Consider the following 26,834-nt stretch of genomic DNA (forward strand, 5'->3'; position numbering starts at 1 on the left):
GCCAGCAGAGCTGGCAAAGTGACGTTTATTTATAGAAGATGTGGTTTAAAATGGCTTTTAACTTTGGAGGACCATTCAAGCCAGGAATGGCAAGCTTCCCCGTTCCTTGTGCCCTCCTGACCTGCTCTCCGGGAAGTGAGCAGCGCAGCAGCACGGGCCAGGAGCGAGGCCCAGGGGAGACTCATTTCTTGCCCTTGCCCTTCTCCTTGCCCTTGCCCTTGCCCTTGCCCTTCCTGACCTTCCCTTTGCTCTTGCTCCGCTTCTTCTTCCTGGACTTGAGCATGGAGCGGACCAGGTAGCCCTTCCACAAAGCCTGGATGAGCGTGGCGGCCCGCACCATGCGCAGCATCTCCTGCTCGGCCTCGATTCTCTTCTTGGCATTGACCTCCTGCTCGGCCCGGATCTGGGAGAACTCCTCCACCAGTACATTGTGCTTCTGCTTCAGCTCCTCCAGCTGGATCTTCTCCTCCTTGTGGATGAGGTCAAGCTCCTCGTACTCTACCTGGGATGAGGGTCAGGGGGTGGGGGTCACCAAGCGTAGGGCACTACCTGCCACCCTCCCCCACAGGTATCCCCGCCTATCTGGAAGGGGCTTCTGCCCCAACAGCGCCACCTGCACTAAGCCTTTCTGCATCCAAGGCCCGGATGCGATCAGGAGAGGGGGTGGGGTCCATCCCCACTGTGGGGGGGACCTGGCTGAAATCATCTCTGGGAAAAGGAAGAACACAGCTGGTGGGAGGAGGGGGCAGACTGGCTCTCACATTCCAGCCTGGCTATGGCTTGCTGGGGCTTCATGTTGGAGCTTCATTTGTCCCCTGCAACATGGGGACAATTCCAAACCCAGGAAGTGGGTGGGAGCTTTCTGCAGGATTAAAAGATGGGGTGGACACCATATACTGATATGGTGCCAGGCACACAGTGGGGACATAAAAATGCAAGTTCTGGGGCACCAGGATGGCTCGATTGGTTAAGCATCCGACTTGATTTCAGCTCAGGTCATGATCTCAGGGTCATGAGACCGAGCCCTGCATCAGGCTCTGCGCTCAGTGGTGAGTCTGCTTGGGATTCTCTCTCCCTCTCCCTCTGTCCCTCCCCTCACTCATGTTCTCGCTCTTTCTCAAAAAATAAATCTTTTTTTTTTTTTTTTTTTTTTTTTTAAATTTTTAAAGCTACTCCTGCCACTAAAGCTGTGTTTCTCACAAAGATACCCAGAGTGGAACTTTCGCAGGTGACTGTGCCCCACAGCTCTTCCTTATGTCCAACCATTGCCTCCTGCTGCAATTTACATCATCCTCACTCCCTTCCACTCACACTTACCAAACATCTGCCAGAAGCAAAGAGCTGAGTACACTTGGTCTCTGCCAACAAGGAACCCAACGCCCTCGCGGGGACCAGAGAAATACGAGCACAGCCTCTGAGCTCCCTCCTCCCTGGAGCACTTATGATCAGAGAGAGCAAGACCCTGAGTTGCCCTTCTCCTGACTTGGGACCACTCAGAGACTGATGTCATCTCCAGTGCTTGCGAAACCTTCCTGGCCCTGAAGCTGGGCCCATGGCCCCCAATGTTAGCACAAAGCTGTGGGGAGGGGTGTGTTGGGTTTAAGGGCACCCTGTTTTCCAGGCCACCATTCCCTAAGCACTTCCAGATCCTGTGCTGGGTACAAGCAGTTGTGACAACGGTGCCTCACTGCTTTGCCATCCTGGTCCCAGCATGGTCCTTACTGTCTCTGGTGATCACGGGCAGATCAGGCTCAGAAAGGTCAAGCCTCTTGCCTCAGGACATCCTGTTGGTAAGTGGCACTAGAGTAGAGCCTCCAAGCAATAATGGGGACCATCTTCCCTGCACTATCCCAGCATGTGGCACATCTCAGGCCCACGGCGGAAACTTGCTGGCTGACCGAGTGAAGTAGGGGAGGCAAGCTCATGCCTGAGTCGGCCGGGGAGGAGCCCCAGCTGCGAGGCTGCTGGCAGAAGCTGAGCGCAGAAGGGACAGAGAGTATGGGATGCGGACACTAGATGGAGCCAAGATCTTTGGGCCTAGTGACAAGCACTTGGTGGCATGTAGCTTCTGGCTCTTTCTTTTCCATCTCTCGCCTTGCTGCCCCAGGCCAGACAAATCGCAGGCCTAAGCAAGGGGGCAGGGAAGACTGCCTGGGGAGGCCCAGAGCTTGGTACAGACAATGCATCGTTCCTACAGGATCATGGGCAATGCACTTGAGAAACTGATGGCAGCACAAGTACCTGCTTCTCACCCATCTCCATATCGTACTTCTGGATCCAGTTTTCGATTTCCGTCTCCACTTTATATTTCTTCTAAAAAAAACACAATGAGTCAGTGTTTGATGGATTGATATGAATAGTAAACTGCTCCAAGCTCGCTCTTCACCAGGGCTAATGCCTTGCCCACTACTCAACATGGTAGTTTCTCCTTCATTGCTCAGATGACAAAACTGGGGATCAGATGTGCTGACTCACTTGCCCAAGATCACAGCGCTAACCAGTGGTAAGGCCTGGAACTGGAAGTCAGAGGTCAGGCTCCAGAACATTCTAGGCAAGGCAAGGAGCAAGTGCAAAGGCACTGAGGTAAGAACAGGCTTGTGGTTTTAAGAATAGACTTGGAGCCAGTGTGGCCTGAATGGAGTGACTGAGGAGGAACGGGGTCCCACGGAGGTCAGAGGGAGAAGCTGTGGAAGGAAGTGTCGGCAGGGAAAGGAGTTTAGATCCTAGAGTAATGGAGAGGGGAAGCAAGCTGGGTGTGTGCGCTGGGGCTCAGGGGGGATGATGGAGAAACAAAAGAAGAGATGACATTAACCGAACACTTACTGTTGAATCTCATTCAATCCTCCTAATAACCCGTTAGCCTAAACTGATCACTTTTGCTTTCAAGATGGCGAAACTGACTTATTTCATTCAGCATAATCGCCTCTAGTTTCACCCATGTCCATGCAAATGGTGGGCATTCATCCTTCTGATGGCTGAGTAATGTTCCACTGTATATATAAACCACATCTTCTTTATTCCTTTGTCTGTTGAGGGACATCTGGGCTCCTTCCACAGTTCAGCTACTATGGATATTGCTGCTATGAACATTGGGGTGCACGTGCCCCTTCTTTTCACTACATCTGTATCTTTGGGGTAAATACCCCGTAGTGTGATTGCTGGGTCGTAGGGTCAATTTTTAACTTTTTGAGGAACGTCCATACTGCTTTCCAAACCCCAGGAAATAAACTGAGGGTTTAAGAGGGGAGGGGTGTGGCGCGATGGGGGAGCTGCGTGATGGTATTAGGGAGGGCACGTGTTGTCTGAACACTTTGCTCAAGGTGGGTATTATCAACCCTGCGGGGGTGGGGCTCAGAGTAGTTAAAGAACTTTCCCAAGGTCACACAGCGGCCTGCTGCTGGACAGACCAGTCTCCCTGTCCCAGTCCCCAGGGCCTGTGTGCAGCATCCTCCCACTCCCAGGGGACGCTGGCTCAGTCCTGGGCTTCCCCTGCTCCCCTGCCCTCCTCCTCAAGGGAGCTGTTCCTTGGGTGCCTGGAGCAGCCCCGCCTTGCCCTGCCCTCCCTCTGCCTCTCCTTGTGCCCTGCCCCCCTCCGCCTCCCTTGTCACCGCCTCCCCCCCCGCCCCCTGCTGTCCCCGGGCACCTTCCGCAGCGCCTGCTCTGCCTCCCGGTTTTCTGCCACCAGGTTGTGGTATTGGGACCTCAGGGTCAGTAACTCCTGCTGGATCTTGGCCACCCTGGCCTGCGAGGCCCGGAAGTCGGCCTTCTGCTGCTTCTCGGCCTCCTGCTTGGTGCGAAGGAGGCTGTTCTCCGAGAGCCTGAGCACCTGGTGCAGGTGGTTTTTCAGTTCTTGGATCACAAAGTTCTCTTTCTCCACCTGGGCCGGGAAGACCAGAGGCTCCATTACTCCCTCCCGGATGCCCAATAATCCCAGGAGAACCGGCATGGCCTCCTGCTTCTGGCCGGCAGAACAGGCCACCTGCCTTACTACCCCACAGATTCCTACCCCTCACACCCCGGCGGGACAGAGACAGCCTGCTTACAGACAAGGAAGGGGGCCGGGTCATCTGTCTGGGGCTTACAGCTGAGCAGGGACTCTGAGGCCAGGTCTGTCTGGTTCAGGGACCATGTTCTTGCCCCGCCCCCCACTTCCTGGCAGGAGTGATGGGCACAGGTGAGCTGGAGAGAGGCTGCCAGGCAGGCAGGTCGGGGCCAGTCACAGAGCTCCTGCCCGGGGCACAGAACCAGGAGTGCTCAGTGGGCAGAGACACTCAGTGTCATTCAGGAAAGTGGGAGATACTGTGGGTATTGCCGCCTGTTGAAGCCCAAGGGCCTGACTTGTCCCCTGCCCTCAGTTGGTTCGAAAACAGGAACAGGGGTCGAGGATGGCGCCGTTTTGCAAATAAGCTCCACAGGCTGGTCCCAAGCCCCAGGGTCTCCCTCAGGGCACATCAGCGCTGTGGCAGGCTCAAGTCAGCCACTTGGGCTGGGCCGCAGGGGTTCTGAGCTCACTTCCTTCCTGCAGGGAGCCCCGAGACAGGAGGGGCCTTTGGGGCAAGCCTAGCCTGCGCACAAGGCTTCTGGCTCTAGGTGGTTCTAGAGCAGGCGGTATTATCAGCAGTCAGAGCTTTTCCTGATTGGTGTCACTCCCTTATTTTACACTGAGATCCAAGGGACACAATAAAATTTGCCCACCTGGATAAATGAAATTTGACCCCAGATCTGTCCAACTTGGATGCCTGAGCTGTTTCTACCACTTGAACAGGACCAATAAAACCACTCGGGCCCCCCTCTCTGTCCCTCTCTGACACCCTTTAACCTGCGAGTGATGTCTCCTGAGTACCCAAGAGCCTGTCATCTCTCCACTCAGAAAATAGTTTCCAGGGCGCCTGGGTGCCTCAGCCAGTGAAACGTTTGCCTTTGCCTCGGGTCATGATCCCGGGGTCCTGGGATTGAACCCCACATCAGGCTCCTGCTCAGCAGGGAGTCTGCTCTGCTCTCAATCTCTCTCTTAAATAAATAAACAAAATCTTAAAAAAAAAAAAAAAGGAGAAGAAGAAAGAAAACTGTTTCCATGCCCTTCTTTTGTGTCAGGCTCACTGGGGACATGACAGTGGGCCAAAAGAGACAAGGTCCCTGTCCTTTTAGGGGGGTGTCAGACCCATACCAGATCATCAAAGAATCATATAAACATTTATCAACAAACACCAATGAATGCCTTAAAGGGCAAAATCAGTGAGAACATAAGGCGGGGGAACAGCCTGAGCCAGCGCGTGGGGGAGGGAGGGCGGAACGAGGTTCCGAGGGCCTCGAGCTCCGTGTATCATGGGCGATGAAGGGGCAAGTGTGCACAGCAGCACTGGTGGGCCGCCCCTCGGGACCCATTCTCCCTGGAAAGACTGTGGAGCAGAATGCGCCCCCAGGGACAGTCCAGCTTTCCCAGCATTGCTAGCCACTGTGTGTGGGTAAGAACTGTGCCACGCTACTTCCAGGTTGTATCCCTAACTGGCAAGGATCGGAGGGCCCTCCTCCCCTTTCTCCCACCTGCTCGCTGGACCAGTGACATGTGACATATGGGGGTGGGGCTTCTGGGTCCACAATTAGAAGTCCTGTGTGGGGCACAGCAGAAAGGCCAGATGGAAGAAGTGTGAACCCCTGACAGTTTCATGAGGCAGAGTTTCCGTGTCTGCTCCAGCTCATTCACTAGAGAAAAACACATTTTTATCTTGACTAAACCATGTGATTTGGGGTCTCTGTTTCAGCAGCCAAAGCTGTTCTTTGGGGACACCACCTCATGGGGACTTTGTGAGGCTTTAGTGAGAAAATGTACATAAAACATAATACATAGTTATGTGTCCCAAGTGGTTATTAGGCGGGGATCATGTTATCATTTCCCTTCTTAAAAAAGTCTTCTAGAGCTTCCACCTGTCCCATCTGGCCCTTGTCCTCAGGACAGAGATCACATTCTTTGATCAGGCCTCAGAGGCACAATGTGATCTGCTGGCAAGGCCCAAAGTATTTACTTATTCAGATCTTCGTAGGAAAAGTTTGCCTGCTCCTGGCCAGGCAGGTTCCTGCCTACCTCTCTTGCCTGCTACGCTCCCTTTCATTCTTCCTGGGTTGGCTTTGACGTCTCTGACCCTTTGGGTCTAAGCTCAGTTCTCTTGTAACACCGTCTTCTAGCGCTCTATGCTTACCCTTCATTGTACTTCTCAAAACTGTAATTAAATCAGGTCTTTAAGACCCACCTCCCAGGAACTGCATGAGGCAGGGGCCATGTGGACTTAGGTATAAGACCTGGTACTTGGCAAGTGCTCACACTGACATTTGTTGAGTGAATGAATGATAGCAGGTGTTTCAATCACTGAGGGAAAAAACCCAGCTGCCCAAAGGTCTGGCTCCTCTGTGTGGCTCCTTCCATAACCTCACCAATACCACAGAGCCATACCTCTGCTTCCCTGTTCCGCATGATTGCCGCCAACTCATTTTCAAGAGTGTTGATGATTTCTTGGTTCCTCTTGTTTCGTCTGTCGATGTCCTGTATAAACTGACTTCTGTCTCTAGCTTCCATAGGACTAGTGAGTAGCTTCTCGAACAGGAAACCCCGCAGTTCCATCAGGCAATCAATGAAATTCTGCGCTTCGACGCTTCTGCTCAGGGTGTGCGTCTGCGCGAGGCTCGCAGCCTGTGGGTTATTGAGTAAGAGTCTCAGGATGTCCTTAGTGGATTCTTTGATCTGGAGCATCAAGGGCAGGAGGTGGGATTTCTGCAGCTCTAAGGAGAAGAGGCGGTTTCTGAACAACCCTTCCTCCTCATACTCTTCCTCCTCCTGCAATCGCCTTTCTTTATCCTGCAGGTAAATGATGCTGTCCAGGAGGGTGTGGCAGAGATCTTCGTGCTCTCTCACGGCCTTTATGATGTCCCCCCCAAGCATCTTCTCCAGAGTCTCGTAATTGGCCCCCATATAGGACAGCAGGGTCACCAACTCCACCTTGTGGATGGTCTCATCCAGGACGGACATGATCCTCTTGGTCTCAATGGTGGTGAGTTTGGACTTCGAGGGGACCAAAGGTTTTAGCAGGGAGGCTGGCTTCTGGGATAGCTCTGCCGTCAGCCTCATTCTGTTGATGTCGGGGCCCTGGTAGAGAGGGGCCACGCCGACAATATCTAGAGCCATTTTCTGAGCCGTCGCCTTGCCTCTGTGCGCCCCGGGAGATCGAGATGTTGCTAGGCTGCGCGGGTCTTCTGCTGTTATTATCTCCAGCGACCCTGGAAGGAAGGAGCAGGCGGTTAGTGGAGCTAGGCTGCTGGTGTGGCTGCGGCAGCCACGTGCGGTTGACACAGGAGTTCGTCCTGGGTGCCCCACAGCAAGGACACAGAACCTCTCACAGAAAACAGTTGCTAGCGTTGTGACGGCATCGGGCTGCAAGGATCGGGGGACCGAGTGGCGAGGTGTCAGGCGGGGAACACCATTCTGTTGAAGTGACTTAACTATGGAAGATATTAGATCCTTAACTATGGAGGATGAAATGGATTTGTTCAGCCATTTATAGTAATGAGATTTAAATGCAACAGATAGCATTTCGGGTGACTTAACATGAATGAATAAAAGTCAGCACTAGTGGATTTTTTTTTTTTTTTTTTAAGTATCTAAATACAGAAAACGAGTTACACGGGTGATGGAAAGAGTTGTGAGGCTAACCAGGGAAGGGGAAAAGCCACCCAGCCAATGACAATGGCAGGAGGCCACCACAGAAGGAGGTGGTGGTGAGCTTGGGGGCAAGGGCCCCCTGGGGGGAAGCTGGAACCACAGCCATTTCCTGTCCAAGAGGAGCTATAGCCCCCAAGGAGCTGGGGCCACTGCTGGCAAGGCAGCCCAAAGCAGAGAGAGGAGGAAGCACCAAGGTTTCTTCCTCCTCCTGTTCTCCAAGCCAAAGCCAGTGCCTCCTATTGGCCAAACCCAGCCGGGAAACCAGATGACAAGGGAGAGTGGGCCGTATAGCCTGCAGGTGTCAGCGGCCTGAGACAGAGCGCACAGGGACAAAGCAAACAATACAGCCGAGAGCAAAAGGGACTAGGAACAGCACAGCACCTCCACACTGGTTTTTAAGTGTGGACTGCAAACATCAGGGTGGGGATGAACAATGTCTTCGAAACACAATTTTTTTTGAAAAGATTTTATTTATTTATTTGACAGAGAAAGATCACAAGCAGGCAGAGAGGCAGAGAGGCAGGCAGAGAGAGAGGGGGGGGGAGCAGGCTCCCCACTGAGCAGAGAGCCCGATGTGGGGCTCAATCTTAGGACCCTGAGATCATGACCCGAGCCAAAGGCAGCGGCTTAACCCACTGAGTCACCCAGGTGCCCTGAAATACAATTTTTAAAACTTGTTTCACTAAATGCAATGTTGTATCCTGGATTGGATCCTGGGGTGAAAAATGGACCCTAGGAGGGCAACGTAAAATCCAATCCAAGCTGATAGCATAGTTAGCAGCATTGAACCAATGCTAATTTCTTGCTTTTGACAGACAGGTCTCGGCTATTTAAGATGTTATTGTGGGAGCTGAATGAAGGGCTTTGGGAATCCTGGACTATCTTCGTGACTTTAATCTACAGGGTTTTTTTTTTTTTTTTTTTAAGGTTTTATTTATTTATTTGCCAAAGAGGGAGAGAGAGAGAGAGAGAGCAAGAGAGTCAGCACAAGCAGGGAGAACAGGGCAGAGGCAGAAGCAGGCTCTCTGCTGAGCAAGGAGCCTGGTGTGGGACATGATCCTAGAGCCTGGGATCATGACCTGAGCAGAAGGCAGATGCTTAACTAACTGAGCCACCTAGGCATCCCTTAATCTACAATTATTATAACATAAAAGATTTATTTAAAATTAAAGATGCTCAGAAAAATGTATGGCAGGAATCAGAGACCAATAAAGTTGTATTCACAGAATAGGATGAGGTCATGACCAGCCTTCAACACCAGAAGGGGTACTTTGGAGTTGACCCTGTAGAAAATTGGGATCCATTTTGATTAGGAAACAAGTAACAGGATGAAATCAGATCTTGGAGAAAGATTGGTCATAATGGATGATTTACAGGGAAAGGGTTGGCTATATATAGGAAAAAGGCAGGTAGGTTAAGTTGGGATATTTATAAACCTTCTACCTCAGGGCCTTTGCACATGCAGCTTTTTCTTCTTGAGATACTCTTCCCCCTCTCCTCCTTGCTAAGTTAATTCTTTGTACTCAGAGCTCAATTCAGGTGTCCCTTCCTCACAGAAGCCATCCCTGGACTTCCAGACAGGTCTCAAATTCTTGTAGTACGTTCTTATAAGAGCACACTCCTTTTTTTGCAGGCACCATCTCCATTCCAATCTCCTTCCCTATAGCTTGTGTATACTGGAGTGGCTGGAAATATTCAATGCTCAACTTCTCAACCTCATTTTCAGTTAAGAGTGGCTATAGACACAGTTAGAGCCAAAAAAATCGAGAAGTTTCCTAGGGGCTTCTGGGAGACTTTATTCCTTCCTACTGCAAAAGAAGGACATTGTTGGTTTTACCTCCATTCCCTGAACTTGGGCTTTAATGCTGGAGCAACAGCAGCCACTTTGTGAGTGAGAAGAAAAGGTTAAGAGAATTACAGAAATGCTGTCCCTGATGTCATTGAGCCACTGGACCTTCCAAGGGTCCATCTTCTCTTACCCAGATGACTGTGATAACCTCTTCAGCAGTCACTCTGCTTCTGCCCCCCTGCCCCTGTCTTGTCTCAGCATTGCAGCCAGAGGAAGACTTTTAAAATGTCGGATCCTTCCACTCCTCTGCTCCAAATCCAGCTCCCCGGAGCTGACTGTTAAAATTTCAGCGTATTTGTGAGCTGGTTGTGAAGCCATGGGTAGCTTGAAGTCAGCCATGGTGGAAGTATTATACCAAGGAAATTGACAAATACTACAAATCAGCGCCCCTTCCCCCCACTCCAGCAGCTCCCCATCTCACTCGGGATAAAAGCCAAAGTCCTTATAGTCCCCAGAAAGGCCTTCCATCATCTATGACCATTCACTCTTCTGTCCTCATACTGACCCTTTTGCTACTCCTTGAACATGTGAAATGTGCTCCAACCTCTGACAGGGCCTTTGCACTTGCTGTCTGCACACCACTATGCCCAGCCCCTCAGCCCCAGGTCTGGAACATTCCTCTAAATAGCTATAAAGCTTGTTCCCTCACTCACTTCCTTCTCTACTCAACTCTCAGGGTAGGAGTGAGTGCTTTCCCGATTTTCTTCCTAAAATATAAAACCTCGCCTTCTCCCTGCCTTTATCCCCTTATCCTTGACCTTTTTCCCAGTTAAGTATCACCATCTGATGTTTCTAGATGTCTGCCTTTCCCCTCCCCTAAAAAGTAAGCTCCAGTGAAGGTAGGGGGTTCATCTATTTTGATCACTGCTGCATACCCAGCCCTGAAAAAAACACCTCAGCCTCGTCTTGGGGACAGGTGTGAGGCTGGCAAGGACAGGAATGTGCCATTCTTACTGTCACACTCTGCGGAGGCAAGAAGTCTTTTGAAGAAGGAGTCATCTGGACTTGATGGGTGAGACCGATCGCACTCGGGGGCCTGGGAGAAAAGATGGGGCCCTTGAGAAACTGGGAAAATTGGGGACAGAGGTTAGGAAGGGAAGACAAAGAGCTTGGTTTTAAAGTCATTTAGTTCTCGTGCCTGTCACTGGTGTCGACAGTGGACAAGAGTGTCTCTTCCTCTCCGTGCGTGACCCATGTCCTCTCTGTCAGGTGATAGCACCCCGGTTTTCCACTGGGGAGTCAGTCCGCTCTCCCACTGTATGCAGTCCTGGTGGGACTGCCAATCAGCGAAGGCTGGGAACCCTGAAGAATCACACGTGGATGGGAGACGGTGGGAGCTGGGTCAGGCCAAGTGGGGGTTCCTAAAGATCCTGCACCAAGACTCCCAGAAACCGCCTTGGCTGCTGTCCTTTCTGGGACCCCTTATTCAGCTTTTCCTTCACCATGTGGCCTTAGCCACAGTGTCTGTGCCTTGCAATCAAAGAACCCTCGCTGAGAATACTCCAGGCATCTGACAAAGAACGATCCAGATCCTGGGGGCTCCAGAGAGGCCTTGGGGATAGAGACATCAATGCAAGGGGAAAAGTTGCTGGTAATCCGAAGCCACAAGAGATGTTCAGTTCTCTAAACCAGAGAGAAGAGTGGGAATCAGAGGAACATCTCCAGTGACTATGAGCCAGGAAGAAAGGCGGTCAGATCAGATGCTAAGGATGCTTCTTGGTTCCTTGGCCAGGCAAAATGGGTCCCAAAGCTAGAAGCCTGGGAGTTCTGGGAGCTGACAACTGAGTCGAGGGGGGCCATTATCTTGCATCTCTTTGTTTCCCACTCACTTTCTGCTCCCAAGTCAATCGCGTGAATTCTCTTAAGGCTTTTCCCGAAGATAACGTTTGGGGACAGCCGGGAGCTTCCTCAGCTCCTCTCAGGGTGGACGAAGGATCTTTGCCCCGTGACCACAGGATGAACTTGAACAAAGTGTTTCACGAACGCACTTCTCCCCACTGTCCCCCAAAGCTCTCAGGCATAAATCAAAACGCCTGAATTCTTCAGAGATTGCGGCTGGAAATGCAACGTTATATGAAATGTTTCCAATTTGCTTTCAGCCAAATTACCTCTTTTGCTTTAAAGGGCAAACTTGTTTTCTTTGATTATGATGACGCCCATCAGTTTTTGACAGCTCATTTGGGTGAACACGAAAAAGCCGGTGGAACGAGGATCGGGGGAAATGCATTTGACTCTGATGACAAAAATCACTGGAGAATCTCTTTTCCTTGAATCCTAATATGATCGTTTCATGTCCTTTTTAATGCCACCAACCTTAATATTTAAATCATTTCCAACTTAAGCCTCCCCTTTTAAAATCCCTGCCCTGAGAGTGAAGCAAGATTGTTAATGGATGGGAAACCTTAATTGGATCTTCCCTTTATTTGTCATTAATTCTGCTGATGAACTTTATAAATGGAAATATATCTTTATCATGCAAATTATACCTCGTCTTCATTCAAATGGGCTTGTTGGATATTTTATTACTTTCACTCTCAGAACATTTTGAAAAAAAAAAAAAAAAGGTTTGAGCGAAATTATATTTTTTTTCCCTTGGGAGAAAAAGAAGAAGAAAACCCAACCCTCGAAAATACCACACAAATCTGACAATGGTCCGTGGAAAAGTCAGAGGGGGTTAAACAAAACCGGAGTGTGTGAGTGTTTGGAGGGGAACATCTCATTTTATTTCATTTTATTTTGGGGGGGTGGAAATCTCACTTTAAAGAATGCCATTTTAATATTAGCTAACTCTTGAGAACTGCATACCAAATACTGTTTTAAATGCTTTGCGGGAATTAACTCCTTCATTCCTTACGGCAACCTTATAAGGTGGGTGTTTCCATTAGCTCTTTTTATAGACAACGAAAGGGCGCCAGGGGAGGTTAGATGCATTCAAGAGTTTACAGTTCCTAAGGGGCTGAGATGGAGTCTCAGCACAGGCAGCCTTTCTCAGGGGCCTACCCCTTATAAACTGATGTTCTGTCTAGTCTCACCATTTTTGGATCAACTTCTATAGTGGACCAGGCACAGTGATTCTTTGCTGGTCCAGTTTCAATAAATTCTGTCAAGCAGAGACCCAGAGGACAGACGTGTTCAGGATTCAGTTCCTATGGCATTCAATTTACTCAGCGACCACAAATATGAATTCTCATTTTATATATATGCGTACCTCCACTGGTAGTGTTCCTGCTGCTGTCGTGCTTCTGTTGGGTAGACCCGGGATTAGACACAGTTTGCAAGAAGAGAGCTGTCACCCCATCCCTCTCACCTAGCTCAAGAGAGCTTATCAGAATGCAAGTGAGTGAGTGGCTGAATTATTTTAGGGAGAGCCTTGAATCATCTCTCATTGACTTTTATGTTTTTGAGCCAATCATTTACATACTTTGGAGACTATTACAAACTAATTACCGAGACACACCTCATAACTGATCACGACACAGGGATCGTTGGGCACCATGAGGCTGCCACGTATGAGGCAGAACATGGGTTCCGGGTCAGGAAAGAATCCTTCATGAGCGTTAGGTCTAATTCAGGGTTGTCCAAATCTCTTTCACTAGCATGCCCCTTTTGGGATTTCTGCCACATCTATAGACCAAGCTATTCTATTATCAACTCTTTTTTTTTTTCCCCTGAAGTATATGTTCATTCTTTTTTTTTTTTTTTTTAAGATTTTATTTATTTATTTGACAGAGAGAGATTACAAGTAGGCAGAGAGGCAGGCAGAGAGAGAGAGGAGGAAGCAGGCTCCCTGCTGAGCAGAGAGCCCGATGAGGGACTCGATCCTAGGACCTTGAGATCATGACCTGAGCCAAAGGCAGCGGCTTAACCCACTGAGCCACCCAGGCGCCCCAGTATATGTTCATTCTTAAGGACTTTTTGTTAAAAAGTATCTCCATTATAACCGGAAAAATTTATATCATTTTCCTTATGTAGAAGGTAATAATGTCTACAGTCTGATATTTTACTCTAGGCCGGATGCTATTGCCCAGGGATGATGAGTGTGAGCCCGGATTGCTGTTGTTGGAAAGCAAGATGAGCAAGTGGTAGAGAGATGTTATAGACATACCAACAAAAAGGGAGAAGGGATAAGTGGCTAATGTCAAGAAGGAAAGAGGGGCCATCACTATTGAGCCCATGGATGTTAAAATGATAATAAAGGAATGTAAGGAACTACTCTATGGCCATAAATTTGATAACCTGGATGAAATAGACCAATCCTTTGAAGATACAATCTACCAAAACTCTCACAAGGAGAAATAGATCATCTCAATGGGCCTTTATATATTAAAGAAATTGATCAATAATTAATAACTTCCCCAAACAGAAAACACCAGGTCTAGAAGATTTCACTGGTGAATTCTACCAGACATTTGAAAAAGAAATTATACCAATTTTCTAACATTCCTTCCAGAAAATAGAGGCATAATGAATATTTCCTAACATTACTCTAATACCAAAATAGGCAAATACACTGTAAGAAAGGAAAGCTACAGACCAACATTTCTCACAAACATGGATGCAAAAATCCTTGACATAATATTCACAAATTGAATCCAACAAGGTGTAAAAAGAATTATATCCCATGACCAAGTGGGATTTCTTCCATGTCTGCAAGGCTGGTTCAACACTCAAAAATCAATTAGTGTAATCCATCACATCAACAAAAAGAAAAATCATATCATATCAACAGATGCAAAGAAGCATTTCACAAACTCCAACACTGTTCATGACTTAAAAACAACAACAACAACAACAACAACAAACTTCTCAGCAAATGAGAAATAGAGTGGAATTACTTCAACTTGATAAAGAACATCTACAAAAACCCTACCGCTAGGATCATCCTTAATTGTGAGAAACTAGAAGTTTATTCCCTAAGATCAGGAACAAGACAAGAATGTACCCTCTTTCCTTCCTGTTCAACATCATAATGGAAGTCCTAGCTCATGCAACAAGACAAGAAAAGGAAGTAAAACAGTAATACAGATTAGGAAGGGAGAGATAAAACTATCTTTATTCACAGATGACGTGATTGTTTATATAGAAAATCCCAAAGAATCAATATACACACTTCTGGAATTACATAATTACAGCAAAGTTACAGGATGTAAGGCTAATATACAAAAGACCTATTAACACCAAACTGAGACTTTCTCAGTGGCATAATTAGAATTCAAAGAGACCTGAGGGGTGCCTGGGTGGCTCAGTCGGTTAAACCTCTGCCTTCGGCTCAGGTCATGATCTCAGGGTCCTGGAATCGAACCCTGCATTGGGCTCTCTGCTCAGCAGGGAGCCTGCTTCCTCCTCTCTCTCTCTGCCCGCCTCTCTGCCTCTTTGTGATCTCTGTCAAATAAATAAATAAAATCTTTAAAAACAAAACAAAACAAAAAAACCAAAAAAACCCCAAAGAGACATGAAAGGGGTCTTCGGCACAGGCTTCTCACCAGGAATCAGTGCAAATACCATGGGTGCCATGTGTGTATCTCTCTTCCTAAACCAGGTATTGTTGAAAAGTGAACCAAACACATTCCTCTCTGATACCAGCCCTCGTGGTACATGGATTCGTAGTCAAGTTCATGGTACAAGTTCATAGTACTGGATTCCTAGACAACTAACTATTTCCTCAGTGATTCTTAGCTTCGATGGAGGTTTTTTTTTTTTTTTAAAGATTTTATTTATTTGACAGAGAGAGATCACAAGCAGACAGAGGCAGGCAGAGAGAGAGAGAGGGAAGCAGGCTCCTGCTGAGCAGAGAGCCCGATGCGGGCCTCGATCTCAGGACCCTGAGATCATGACCTGAGCCGAAGGCAGCGGCTTAACCCACTGAGCCACCCAGGCGCCCTCGATGGAGGTTTTTGTTTTTGTTTTTTGCCTTCCTGGCCCCAGTCTTGGTACTTCCCACGACTAGATAAACAAAGGCTGCTTGAAGCTTAGCTGTGAGAGAGCTAAGAAAGAGCGGGTTAGGGTGGGACCCGTGGCTGGAGGTTGAGATGACAAAGTTTTCAAAAGAGACGGAGTTCATGGTCTTTGTTTTTATTTTCTACCCTAGTGGAAAATTTGTAATTCTGGCATAATTGCAGATTGAATAACACTGCGTCATGGGTTCTACAATTTGCACAACTGTTTCATTTACTTTGTCTGAGATATACAATTCCCACCCACCCACTAGTGATAGTCTATCACTAACACTAACCTAATCTAACACTCCCTGCTTCACTCCCTGAGGTCCTGCTTAGGACTCAAGGAAGTCTTTGATGGCTAAGGGATTCCTGGTCACTTAGTTCTGACTTTACCACCTACCTGCTGGGTTATAGGCAGAGGTTTTGCCTTTGAAGTAGGAGGATTTTTCCTTTGAGCCTCGGAAGATCCCACTGGTCTGGGAACCATGCAACAGCTTTCTTCAGAACTCTGTATGCTTTATCGGAGGTTTCTAAGTCTAGAGTGGAGAGAGTGAGGGGTGGAAACGGGTAGAAAACCCATGACGGTGACTGTTACCCAGAACCAGGATGGCATCAGCAAATCACTGTTGACTAAACGAAGAGATAGCAAATCCAGCTCTAACAATAGACCCATTTCCTCACATGGAGATTTTGGCCCAATAGGATAATGCTATTTCACAAAATACATTATGTCCTGGATTAGAACCAGAAAATAGTGTTATGTTTTAATAATGAAAACTATGGGCCAAGATTTGGCCCATGATTATTTCCCATCTCTGTATTCAGGGCTTGGAATTTTTAAACAAAAAGATTTAAATCTAATTTGTTTTTCTCTTTCATAGGTTTTTTCCCCCCCTATTGCTACTTTTGATCTATTACCCAATCCTCTCTTGTCCTGTTTGAGAACCTGTGTTTTGTGGATGATATTTGGTTTGTAAAAGATTCCCAGGTGGGAGCTGTAGCATTGAACGCTAGAGGTATTAAGAGAAGGGATCTCATCTGTGGTGATGACTCCACGGCTGTGGGCTCCAGCGTGACGCTGTGCTTTGGAGATAGAGGACACCAAACAGTGACAGAGCCTGGGAGGGAATGTGCTCCTGGTTCTAATGAACACTCTCTGCCGGACACTGGCCATAGCTATAGCCCTGGGCAAATTCACTTGACCTTCTGGGACTTCATCTCCTCATCTCTGAAGCAGAAAAGAAAAACACAAGCCTACTGCAGCGTGATTAAGTTTGTGGCTTCTCGTGGCAGGCAAATGTGAAGTTTAATCTTTGCTGTGTGGCTTTAGGCAAGTCAATCAACCTCTCTAAGATTTGGCTTCCTCATCTGTAAAATGGGGACAGGGATGGAGCCCACGCTCAAGAAAACTGTCATATGAAATAAAATCCTGGCTCAGGGGCGCCTGGGTGGCTCAGTGGGTAAAATCTCTACCTTTGGCTCAAGTCATAATCTCAGGGTTCTGGGATCGAGCCCCATGGCTGACTTTCTGCTTAGCAGGGAGCCTGTTTCCTCCTCTCTCTCTGCCTGCCTCTCTGCCTACTTGTGATCTCTGTCTGTCAAATAAATAAGTAAATAAAATCTTAAAAAAAAAAATCCTGGCTCAGTAATGTTTAACCTTCTTGACTAGTTATAACATCAACAATAATATAATTTAATATTAACATATGAACATTTACCTTTTAAAATAGAAGATGTATTTTTCCTCAATACATATGTGTGTTTTTTTTTGTGCAGAAGGGTTTATAAAGAGCCAACATGGAACCACTTTGACTCTTTTTTAGCTATTTGTTTTTAATTTGACTGCTTCGTACATTATTTTCATTTTTCTGCTGGTGATGGAGGAGGCCTGGAGCCCCTTTAGTGTCTTTCCCAGCCTCCTCCTCCTCCTCACAAATTAAGTCACCATGATTTTTAATTCCTCCTTTGCTTACAATGTAGCTTTAGGAGTATTTATGTCTGGTTATATCCAACTGTGGGTAGTATCCCTGTGGTTGTTTGAGACTGAAGGAAGAATTTCCTGGTGGTGCATTTACCGTCTTCTAAAATAAACTTCCCCCACTTAAGAAAAATATTTAAATTATCATCTTATCAAATGCAAAACACTGGCTTTTCCTGACTGCTTGATTACGTTGAAGAAATGTCTTTTTTTAAACCAAGGACCATGACCCTTTAGTGAATGGTGAAATCAATTTGCCTGTTGGGACTGGAGTTCAAAATAAATGAAATACAATAGAAAATATTAGAGCGCATTGTATGTAGTAAGGAGTCAGGTGTAATTAAACATACATGTGCTGGGTCGAGAAAGAAAATGTATTTCTTTGTCTGGTTTGCTGTTAAAAAACAACAACAACAACAACAAAAAACCAGCCTGTGTTTGAAAGCCCCCACGTAAAAGGCATTTGATTGGTCATAGAGTATCAACGGGGGCTATGATTTGAAAGCTAAGGTCAAAAAGATATTTCTCCCTGATGCTCTGTGTTTCAAAAGATCTTGATTTGCAATCACATTTGCATTCAGTTGTACGAACTGGGGCCTGAAGGGAAAGGTAGGTGTGTGGGTGCATGTGTGTCTGTGTGTGCGCACGCGCGCACACATATTTTGCCTTATATGAAAGTATCAGTCCAGGGGGTCAGTAGGAGGGGGATGCAACTCTTGATTTCAGAATTTTGAGTTTGAGCCCCTTGTTGGGCTAGAGATAAATAAATAAAACTTAAAAAAAAAAAAAAAGGGAGAAAAAGAAAAAAAAATCAGTCAGGACAGCGTTTCTCAAGCTCCACACTTCTGACATGTTAGGTCACATGACTCTTTGTCGTGGGGGCCCTAGGAGCATCCCTGGCTTCTACCCATTCGATGGCAGTAGCGCATTTCTCCCAGCACCACTTCTGATCGGTTGGAGACCAAATGTCCCCGGAGATGGGCAAATGTTCCTGTGGGGTGGGGGTGGAGGGTCGGAGGAAGTCCCTGGTGGAGAGTCACTGGTTTGGACCATAGTGGCCTTGCTCTTTTATAAAACTCCTGCCTTTCCCACCCTAAGTCCAGTGCTCTATCCAGGTTCAAAGGAAGGCTTGTGCCTGGGTAGATCAGCTCTATCTGACAGGCTGAGCTCTGTGCCGTCTGAAGCAGCCATCAGTTACAGAGTCAAGATCAGGTTCACAAGCTGGGTGTTAGGAGACCCAGGGGCATGACTCTCCCCTGCTGGGGCTCTTGGAATAAGTCTGGGCAAGGCCCTTATTTCTCTGGTGTCTGGGGGATACGACACCTGTCCTAGCCACATCAAAATGTAGCTGGGTGGAGGAGGGTTGATTTACTAGATGGGAAAGCCCTTTTGCGAGTTAAAAGCCCTCTTCAAAGGGGAGTGATAATTATTATATGTGGAGGCATAAATCAGGTGGTGCCTCATTGCCCTGAGTGCTTGTCTCCCGGGAAAAAGTGTGGGGGGGAATTTGGCCCTTAAGCAGAGAAGACTCCCCTTTCATTGAATTTTTCACCATAAACGGAGTGAAAATCTAAGCTAAAGCCATGGCATTCATGTCTGACCACGTATGCCTAGCGTGTTCCTGAGGGATGCCTTGCTCAGGGCTGGGGCAGAGTTCTGTCTGGGATGCCCTGGGCAGCCTGTCGGGCCTGGAGGCAGGAAGGTTGATGCTGGAACTTTGTCGCCTCTGTTATCACTGTTTCCAATCTAAGGCTGTTGGGGGCTTTCTGGGTGGAGGGTGGAGTCTGGGAAAGGGAATGGTGGGGTGGATTCTTGCCTTCTACGAACTGCTTGTGTATATTGAGGCGAGGCATGACCTCAGACCTCACCCCTTCTCGTGCTTGCCTTTCCGGCTATTGTCACTACTTTGCCTTTTGTCCTGGCCTGGCCTGGCTATCTGGTTCTGATTCTATTCTCACTTCCTCTTGACCACTTTACAGGGGGCTCAGGGAATAAGGAAGTCATCCTGATTTGATTGGTTAGGAAATCCAGCCACGGGGCTCCTGGGTGGCTCAGTCGGTTAAGCGTCCGACTCTTGGTTTTGGTTTTTTGAGGCTGTGATCTCAGGGTTGGGAGATCAAGCTCCGCTTTGGGCTTAGTGATTGTCCTGGAGTCTGCTTGAAATTCTTTCTCCCTCTCCTTCTGTTCCTCCTGCTTATACGCTCTTTCTCACAAATGAACAACCAAACAAACAAACAAATCTGGCCTCGGCAGCTTTCCTCATTGCTCAAGAGGAGGAATCAAAAGCTGGGGAGGGGCGTGGCGGGAGTTTTCAACAGGGAGTGAGCGAGAAGACCAGACCTACAGCCTGGGAAATTGTGGTAGAAGGGCTGGCAGGTGCAACATGACGAGAAGATCAGGTTTGGAAAGCTGTCGCAGTGAACGGGGAACAGATGGGGGTGGCCTCCAGGAGAGACAAAGCAGTGGCTCCAGAAACATCGAGATGACAGAATCAATGGGATGAGAGGAAGGACTGGACACGGGGCATGGGGGAGAAGGAAATGAGGGATGATGTCTAGTGTGCTGGCTTAGGTATCTGGATGGATTGTTTTGGTGTTTAAGACAAGCAGGGGTTGAGGAGTTGGGGTGTTCATTGACATCTATGTGCCAAGCCTTGAAAACCGTGGGGCCATGTGGGCCAGGAAGGAGAAACTCTTCCTAATTCACACCAAGGCACTATGTATGGATAGCCTAGCAGCCACCAGAGTGGGACATCTAGGAGATGTGCAGGAGTGGTTGGGTATCTGGAATAGATTTCAAGAAAGACCCAGAAAGACCCAAAAATGGGACAGCTGTCACTGCACAGATGGTGACTGAAGCCATGGTGGGGGTAGGGGACACAGAGAGTAAGGATGAAGCTCTTTCACTCTTTTGATGACATTCCTTCTCGTTGACTTCAGCCTACCTGACCTCTGCCCTCACTCTCTGTGCTGCAGCTGTACTGATCTCTGAAGTGTTCAAAGCACCAGGATCTTCACCCACCATGTTCCTTTTGCCAGAAACCAACTGCCAAGCCCAGATTAGCTAATTCTCAATCTCTGACTCTCAGCTCAATGGCAGCCTCTCCCCAGACTGGAAAAGGAAGTGTACCATAATCTCTGGAAACCCTCTCCACCTTTTCTGCTTGGTACTGATCACAGGTGTATTTTTTCTTTTCTGTTTTTTTTTTTTTTTTTTTTTTGCAGCTCTATTGAAGTATGATTTACATACCATAAAATTTTCCCATTGTAAGTGTACAACTCAGGACTTTTTTGGTAAACGCTCCAAGTTATGACCCATGACCACAAAATTTCTGTCACTCCCTCAAATTCCTGTGAGCTAACTGGCAAACAATTTCCATTCCCACCTTTAATTTTTCTGGATATATCATATAAATAAAATCATATAAATGGAATCATATCGTATGTAATTTTTTGCATCTGACTTTGTGCTTAGCACAGGACTTTTTAAGCAGGGCTAACTCTGGCCACAAGAGACATTTGACAATAATTTGGAGATGTATTTGGTTGTCACAACGGGGAGGGGGTGTTACTGGTAGTGGGTAGAGGCTGGGGTAACGGTAAACATTCTTCTCTGAACAGCACACCTCCCTACAACAAAGAATTATCCAACCCAAAAGGTGCCTGATTTAGCCTAGTATTTCTTCTCTTTCTTTCTTTCTTTCTTTCTTTCTTTTTTTTTTAAAGATTTTATTTATTTATTTGACAGGGAGAGAGATCACAAGTAGGTAGAGAGGCAGGCAGAGAGAGAGCAGGAAGCAGTCTCCCTGCTAAGCATAGAGCCCCATGAGGGGCTTGATCCCAGGACCCTGAGATCATGACTTGAGCCAAAGGCAAAGGCTTTAACCCACTGAGCCACCCAGGCGCCGCTAGCCTCGCATTCCTGATGCTCATCCTTATTATAATGCATATTGTCATTTTGTTTCACTATTCTACTTTCCGTCCCCATGAATTTGGCTATTCTAGATAGCTTATGTAAGTGGAATCCTGCCTATTTGCCCTTTTGTGATTGGCTGACATTCACCTAGCATTATGTCTTTGTGGTCCATTCTTGTAGCATTTATCAGAATTTCATTCCTTTTAAAGGCTGACTCTAATTCCGTGGTGTGTATACCACATTTTGTTTATCCATTTATCCACTGATGGACTCGAGTTGCTTTTTGGGGAAAGGATTTGTTGACCTTCCTGCTGCATCATTCTGGAAATGAATCTCCGCAGATATAATTATACATGTATCTGTATTTTACTAGATTAATGACTATCTCCACATTAGACAAGCTCCCCGAGTGGGAAAATGAGGGTTGTTGCTGTTGATCGCTTTACCCCAGCACCTGGTAGTAGCCACTCAGCGAACACTTGTTGAATATATGAATATTTAAGGTGTGGAATGAGAAGACTTCCCCGACCCATTTTACGCAGGAAGAGTCAAGGATAAATGTGCTTTAGGAAGAAAAAGAAAAAACCAAAACATTGCTAGTATTTACTGAGCTCAGCTCCCATGCCAAGCTTTCCGTCACCCCACTTCATCCTTGCAAAACTTTTGAGTGTACAATGAAATCACATTTTAAGGCCAAGAATGTGAGTTAGATTCTAAAGTTGCTAGCACAAAAGGCAAACATTGGCACGATCAAAATGACCTAATCTGAACACTCATTCGAGCAAGATGCCTTTTGTTGCATGCTCACTTTGGAATGAATGGCCGTTCGGTGGAATGGAAGGGAACTTATATCCCCATCACCTATGACTGACTTGAAATCACCTAAGCAGGATGTGACTCCACTTGACTAGTTTCATCCACACTTTAAGGAGGAAGAAGCGGGGATGCGAAGTGGTAAGCAGAGGGGCAGAGCAGAGGCAGGGACAGAGAAAGTGTCCAGGAGTCCCGGCAGGCAGTGGAGAGGGAGGTCTGGACGGAGGCAGGGGCTGGAGAGCACTGCTCTGAAGCAGGGACGGGATCGCGGAGAGGGCTGCTGATTCCTCGCGCAGCCAAATGGTAGTGGGCTGGACGCCATTCCACATCTCCCGCTCATTCCCCGCCCTTCCCCACCTGGTCAACTCACCTGCTCCGAGGGTCCCAGGTTTCTCAGCGTAGTTCCCGCCGCTGTGCCTGCGTTGCTAGGTTACCCGCCAGTCACTGAAGGAGGGACTCGGCACCTGACTGACTTTCCTTTTCGCCATTCAATTTCTTGTTCCCCTCAGTTAGCCCCACCTCCTGAGACATGACCAATCAGAAGCACCGCCTCTCCGACCCTCCACCAATTGAAAGACCCGGGACTCTCTCTGGGTTGGGCTGAACAAGTAAGGCGGGGAGGGTAGGCGGGGAAAGGGGCAGAGCTTATTTGTCCCGCCCCTTCCCAAGGAGGTGGGCAGGGAGTCCGGCATCGGCCTCGGGAGAGAACTGGGGAAGGACGTGAGGTTTGGCCAATCAAGGCTCATCATGCAGCCTAGGTAGCCAATAGGTCCCGGCAAAGGGGAAATGGGGCGGGGCCGGCAGGGTTGAAGGGACGGTAGGCGGTGGATGGGAGAGCTGGCGCAGCTGCTGTGGTGGCAGCAGCTGAAGTGGCGGCGCTTGCGGTGGTTGCAACAGCTCCAGGCTCGGGGCTTTGGTGGCGGCGGCGCCCGCGGGCTGGGCTTCGCGGTGCGGACCCCGGCGCGCGGTCCGGGTTGCTGGGGCGGCGCGTGTAAGAATCCGAGGGGTGCGAGTGACGGCCTGACGGAGAGGGCAGGGGTCAGGGGTCAGAGGGCGCGGAGTGAGGGGTTGCGTTGTGCTCGGGGCAGTGGGAGGCGGGCAGGGCGGTCCCAGACCCGCTGCGGGGGAGTCATCGCGGCGCTTTTCCTCCCTCCAGCCCGGGCCGGGGCTTGGCGCCCGCTCTCCTCCCTCCCGGCTTCCTGGGGCGACCCCCACGCAGGGGCCGGACCAGGGCTGGGAGCACGTGGAGCTGGAGCCCGCATTCCTTGTCCCCCACCCCACCCCGCCATCTGCTCGGCTCCCCCGCGCCCTGAGGCGCCCCACCCACAGAGACTCGTGCCCGGGTCAGGCATGGCTGATGGCCCGCTTTCCTGGGACCTGTCTCCGCGGGTGACCCGTCCCTTCTGGGTCCTCCATAGAGGGAGAAGAAAAGTCCGGCGAAGGAGCCCTGGGCTAGGACTCAGGAGTCCTGCACTGGGTGACCTTGGGCAAGTCCCTTCTCCCCTCTGGGCCTCACTCGTTCCTTCTCTGCAAAATGATGGGCTTGACTTCAAACTGGGGGCCTGGTTCTGCCAGGAGGTAGAGGGAAATGGTTAAGTGGGCATTCAGACTGAGTTCAGACTGCCCTGGTGAAATCTGGGCTCTCCTAGTTTCCTGCTTGTAAAAGGCGGATTAAGTTAACTCCCCTAAGCCCCAGTTTTCCTCATCTGTGAAGTGGGGATATTAGCTAAATAGTATTTCTCAACAGCAGCGCTGTTGACATTTGAGCCACATATTTCTGTACTGTGGTAGGTGTCGCCTGTGCCTTGTAGGATGGATGTTTAGGGGCATCCCTGCCGTCTGCCTAAGAGCACCCCTGCCCCTAGTTATGATAATCAAAAATGTCTCTGTGTGTGTTGCTGGTATGCCCTGGGTGGGGAATAATCACCCAAGTTGAGGTCCCCTGGTGGGGGGAATAGTCACCCAAGTTGAGGTCCACAGAGCTAAGATACTGCATGCATTGCAGGCAAAAAGTCGTGACTGAAACAGTAAAAGGAAAAACCTCTAGCCCTTACGATAACAGTGATAAAAATTTAGAACCCTCTTCTCAATAAGATGAGAAGGTTGATTGATTCTCTCTCCTGTAGAATAAACACGGGTCTTGTTAATTGTCAAAGCTGAGTGTTGGATACAAGGAAATTCCTTTACATAATTCTGTTTTTGAGTATGTTTGAAAATACCTGCGGTAAAAAGTTAAAACAAATAACACACGTAGTTCTTAAGACAGCCGAATGGTAGCGTCTCATTTGGGATTTCCTCTTTTGTCTCTCCATTATTGGGACTGCAGAGTAAAATGAATCCCCAGACCTGGGGGAAACTTAAAAGAAGTCTTAACAGGAAGTTGGCTGGGCAGAGAGCAACCGGCTTAGCAAACAGAATGGGGCTCACTTTTGCTGTCTAGTTTTAAGAAGATATTAGACGCACAGGAACTTAACTCTGATGATGTGTGAAAGATGCAAATTGCCAGGTTGCCTTTTAGTGGGTGAGTTTGGAGGCAGACTTGATTGAGCCCAGAAGGCCTCAGCTTGAGGAAGGAACCTGCAGCTGGGTTCAAGTTCAAAGGTCTGCTGTCAGATCTGCTGAGTCTTTACTTTGCATTTGGTCCTACTCAGCGGAAATGGGAATGTGTATAAATAGGAACTGTAACAGGCTAGTTCTGAGTGCTTTAAACTTGGGAGTTCAGGATGAGCACTTTTTCTGTGTGACTCTGGACATCATTTTAAAAAATACTCTTCTTCTTCCTCCTAAAACACCAAAACCTAGGAGAATAATACCTATATAAGAATGAGCTGGGCATGTATAGGTGATCTGGCATGCTTAACCCTACAAATCAGTGGAGTTAGGTGCTATGTAAATACCAAGGCTGGGTCTTGGAGAAATTGTAGAGTGGTTGATGGGATAACAGATCTGGAACCAGACTGTCGTTCAAAGTTGGGCTTTCTAACTATGGGTTTTTGGGCAAGTTACTTAAATCTCTCTGAGCCTAGAGTCTCCCACTCTGTAATGGGGGCTAGTAATCCTGTTTATTCTTACAAAGTTTCAATTAGGTTTACTTAAAAATTGCTAGGAGAACCCCCAGGACATAGGAAGTGTTCATGGAGTATGAACTACTATTATTTTAATGGTTGTATTTTTTTTTACATCTTTAAAATCCTCACAAAACACACAAACAAGGGAAAAGAGGGATGGAGGTAGAACATATTAGCCATAATCTCAATCTCCAGACATAATTACATGTAAATTTTCAGTATTGGTTTTTACAGAGTCTCCTCCCATATTTTTAAAAAATTTATTTATTTATTTATTTGACACAGAGAGAGAGATCACAAGTAGGCATAAAGGCAGGCAGAGAGAGGGTGGGGAAGCAGGCTCCCGGCAGAGCAGAGAGCCAGATGTGGGGCTCGATCCCAGGACCCTGGGATCATGACCTGAGCGGAAGGCAGAGGCTTTAACCCACTGAGCCACCCAGGCTCTCCTCCTCCCATATTTTAATGCTGTTACTGTAATATTCTTCATTAAGATATAATTCACATACTGTAAAGAATCCACCATTTTAAAGGGTACAGTTCAGTAGTTTTTGGTACATTTGCATGGTTATGCAACCGTTGCTACTCTCTAATTCCAGAACTTTGTCGTCCATAGTGGTTGTATTTTGATAATTGTTTTTCTCTTTTTATCCCCCAACCCCTAGAAGATGCCTCTGATGGAGGAGTTTCTGAAGAGCACCTCTGGGCCAGTGGCTTTGAAAGGAAGCTCAAAGCAGAGACTGTTCAAAGCTCTGGACATCGCATCCTGAGGGCTGCCAGAGAGGAGAGCATGGCCGTGAGTTTAGATGACGACGTTCCCCTCATCTTGACCTTGGATGAGGGTGGCGGTGGCCCACTAGCTCCCTCCAACGGCCTGGGCCAAGAAGAGGTGCCTAGCAGAAGTAAGACTGTGGGGTGCACTGGGGACGGGGCACAGCTTTTCTGTTTCAGGGGGTGAGTTGTGGGCTTGGTGGCCTGGTAGTAGATGCGTGTATGCTAATGCCTGACCCCATGTCTGACCCCTGAGTTCTGACACACACTACTGGGAGACCATGGAGTCCTAATCTAGCTAGTCCTAGACTAGTCCTAGCTTAGGGATGCTTCCAGGGACTGCCTAGGCTGACCTTCCCGGGGCTTTTGCCTCCCTCAGGGCCTTACCTCCCTTGCACTTGAAATACCCTGGCTTGTGGATGCTTGGTGAGGACCTTGGGCAAATCTGCTCTTTGGCTAGCTTCCCTGCCCCATTCCATGTTAAAAAAAGAAACAGATTTCAACACCAGCCTCCTCTGCCCAACCTGAAACCGTTGGCAGGAAAGCAGAGATGACTGCTTCTCCACGCTGAGCTCAGTCCCTGCATTGCCCAGGACAGGGTGGCGGGGGTGGGGGCTGCGGCAAGCATTGGTCGTGATATATTGATTTGAGGGTTTGGGGTTTTGCTTTGTCTTCCTCTTAAACCAGAGCTGAGTACAAAGTGACCCTAAGAGAGGTGAGCTTTAAATTTTTTACATTTTAATTGTGTTTCTGGCACAAGGAGAGACCTTAAAAAGCTTTCTGGTCCTTGTCC

General features: G+C 48.1%; 2 protein-coding genes across 7 annotated transcripts in view; one reads left to right on the forward strand and one right to left on the reverse strand.

The window, feature by feature from the left end:
* Positions 1–5: 5 nt before the first annotated feature.
* IQCD (IQ motif containing D) lies at positions 6–22,679 on the reverse strand. 3 transcript variants are annotated; one of them, XM_059408479.1, is made up of 5 exons: positions 22,576–22,679; positions 6,449–7,269; positions 3,644–3,877; positions 2,242–2,313; positions 6–502 (listed from the first exon to the last, which is right to left on the reverse strand). In XM_059408479.1, the coding sequence occupies exons 2-5, from the start codon at positions 7,175–7,177 to the stop codon at positions 182–184; spliced, it is 1,356 nt and encodes a 451-aa protein (XP_059264462.1). In that variant the 5' UTR covers positions 7,178–7,269; positions 22,576–22,679; the 3' UTR covers positions 6–181. The 3 variants fall into 3 exon arrangements, with proteins under 3 accessions (XP_059264462.1, XP_059264463.1, XP_059264464.1); XM_059408480.1 differs by lacking the exon at positions 22,576–22,679 and adding an exon at positions 15,900–15,983; XM_059408481.1 differs by lacking the exon at positions 3,644–3,877.
* A 333-nt stretch (positions 22,680–23,012) lies between these two features.
* TPCN1 (two pore segment channel 1) overlaps positions 23,013–26,834 on the forward strand; it is a 59,679-nt gene continuing 55,857 nt past the window's right edge. For 2 of the 4 annotated variants that reach the window (XM_059408485.1, XM_059408484.1), the window contains exons 1-2: positions 23,013–23,196; positions 25,939–26,172. In XM_059408485.1, the coding sequence (XP_059264468.1) occupies positions 23,034–23,196; positions 25,939–26,172 (397 nt within the window). In that variant the 5' untranslated portion in view covers positions 23,013–23,033. Of the gene's footprint in view, positions 23,197–25,935; positions 26,173–26,834 lie in introns of all 4 variants that reach the window. The other 2 variants (XM_059408488.1, XM_059408486.1) reach the window with 2 other exon arrangements.

Source organism: Mustela nigripes, chromosome 8 (assembly GCF_022355385.1).
Source record: "Mustela nigripes isolate SB6536 chromosome 8, MUSNIG.SB6536, whole genome shotgun sequence".
Taxonomy (NCBI): domain Eukaryota; kingdom Metazoa; phylum Chordata; class Mammalia; order Carnivora; family Mustelidae; genus Mustela; species Mustela nigripes.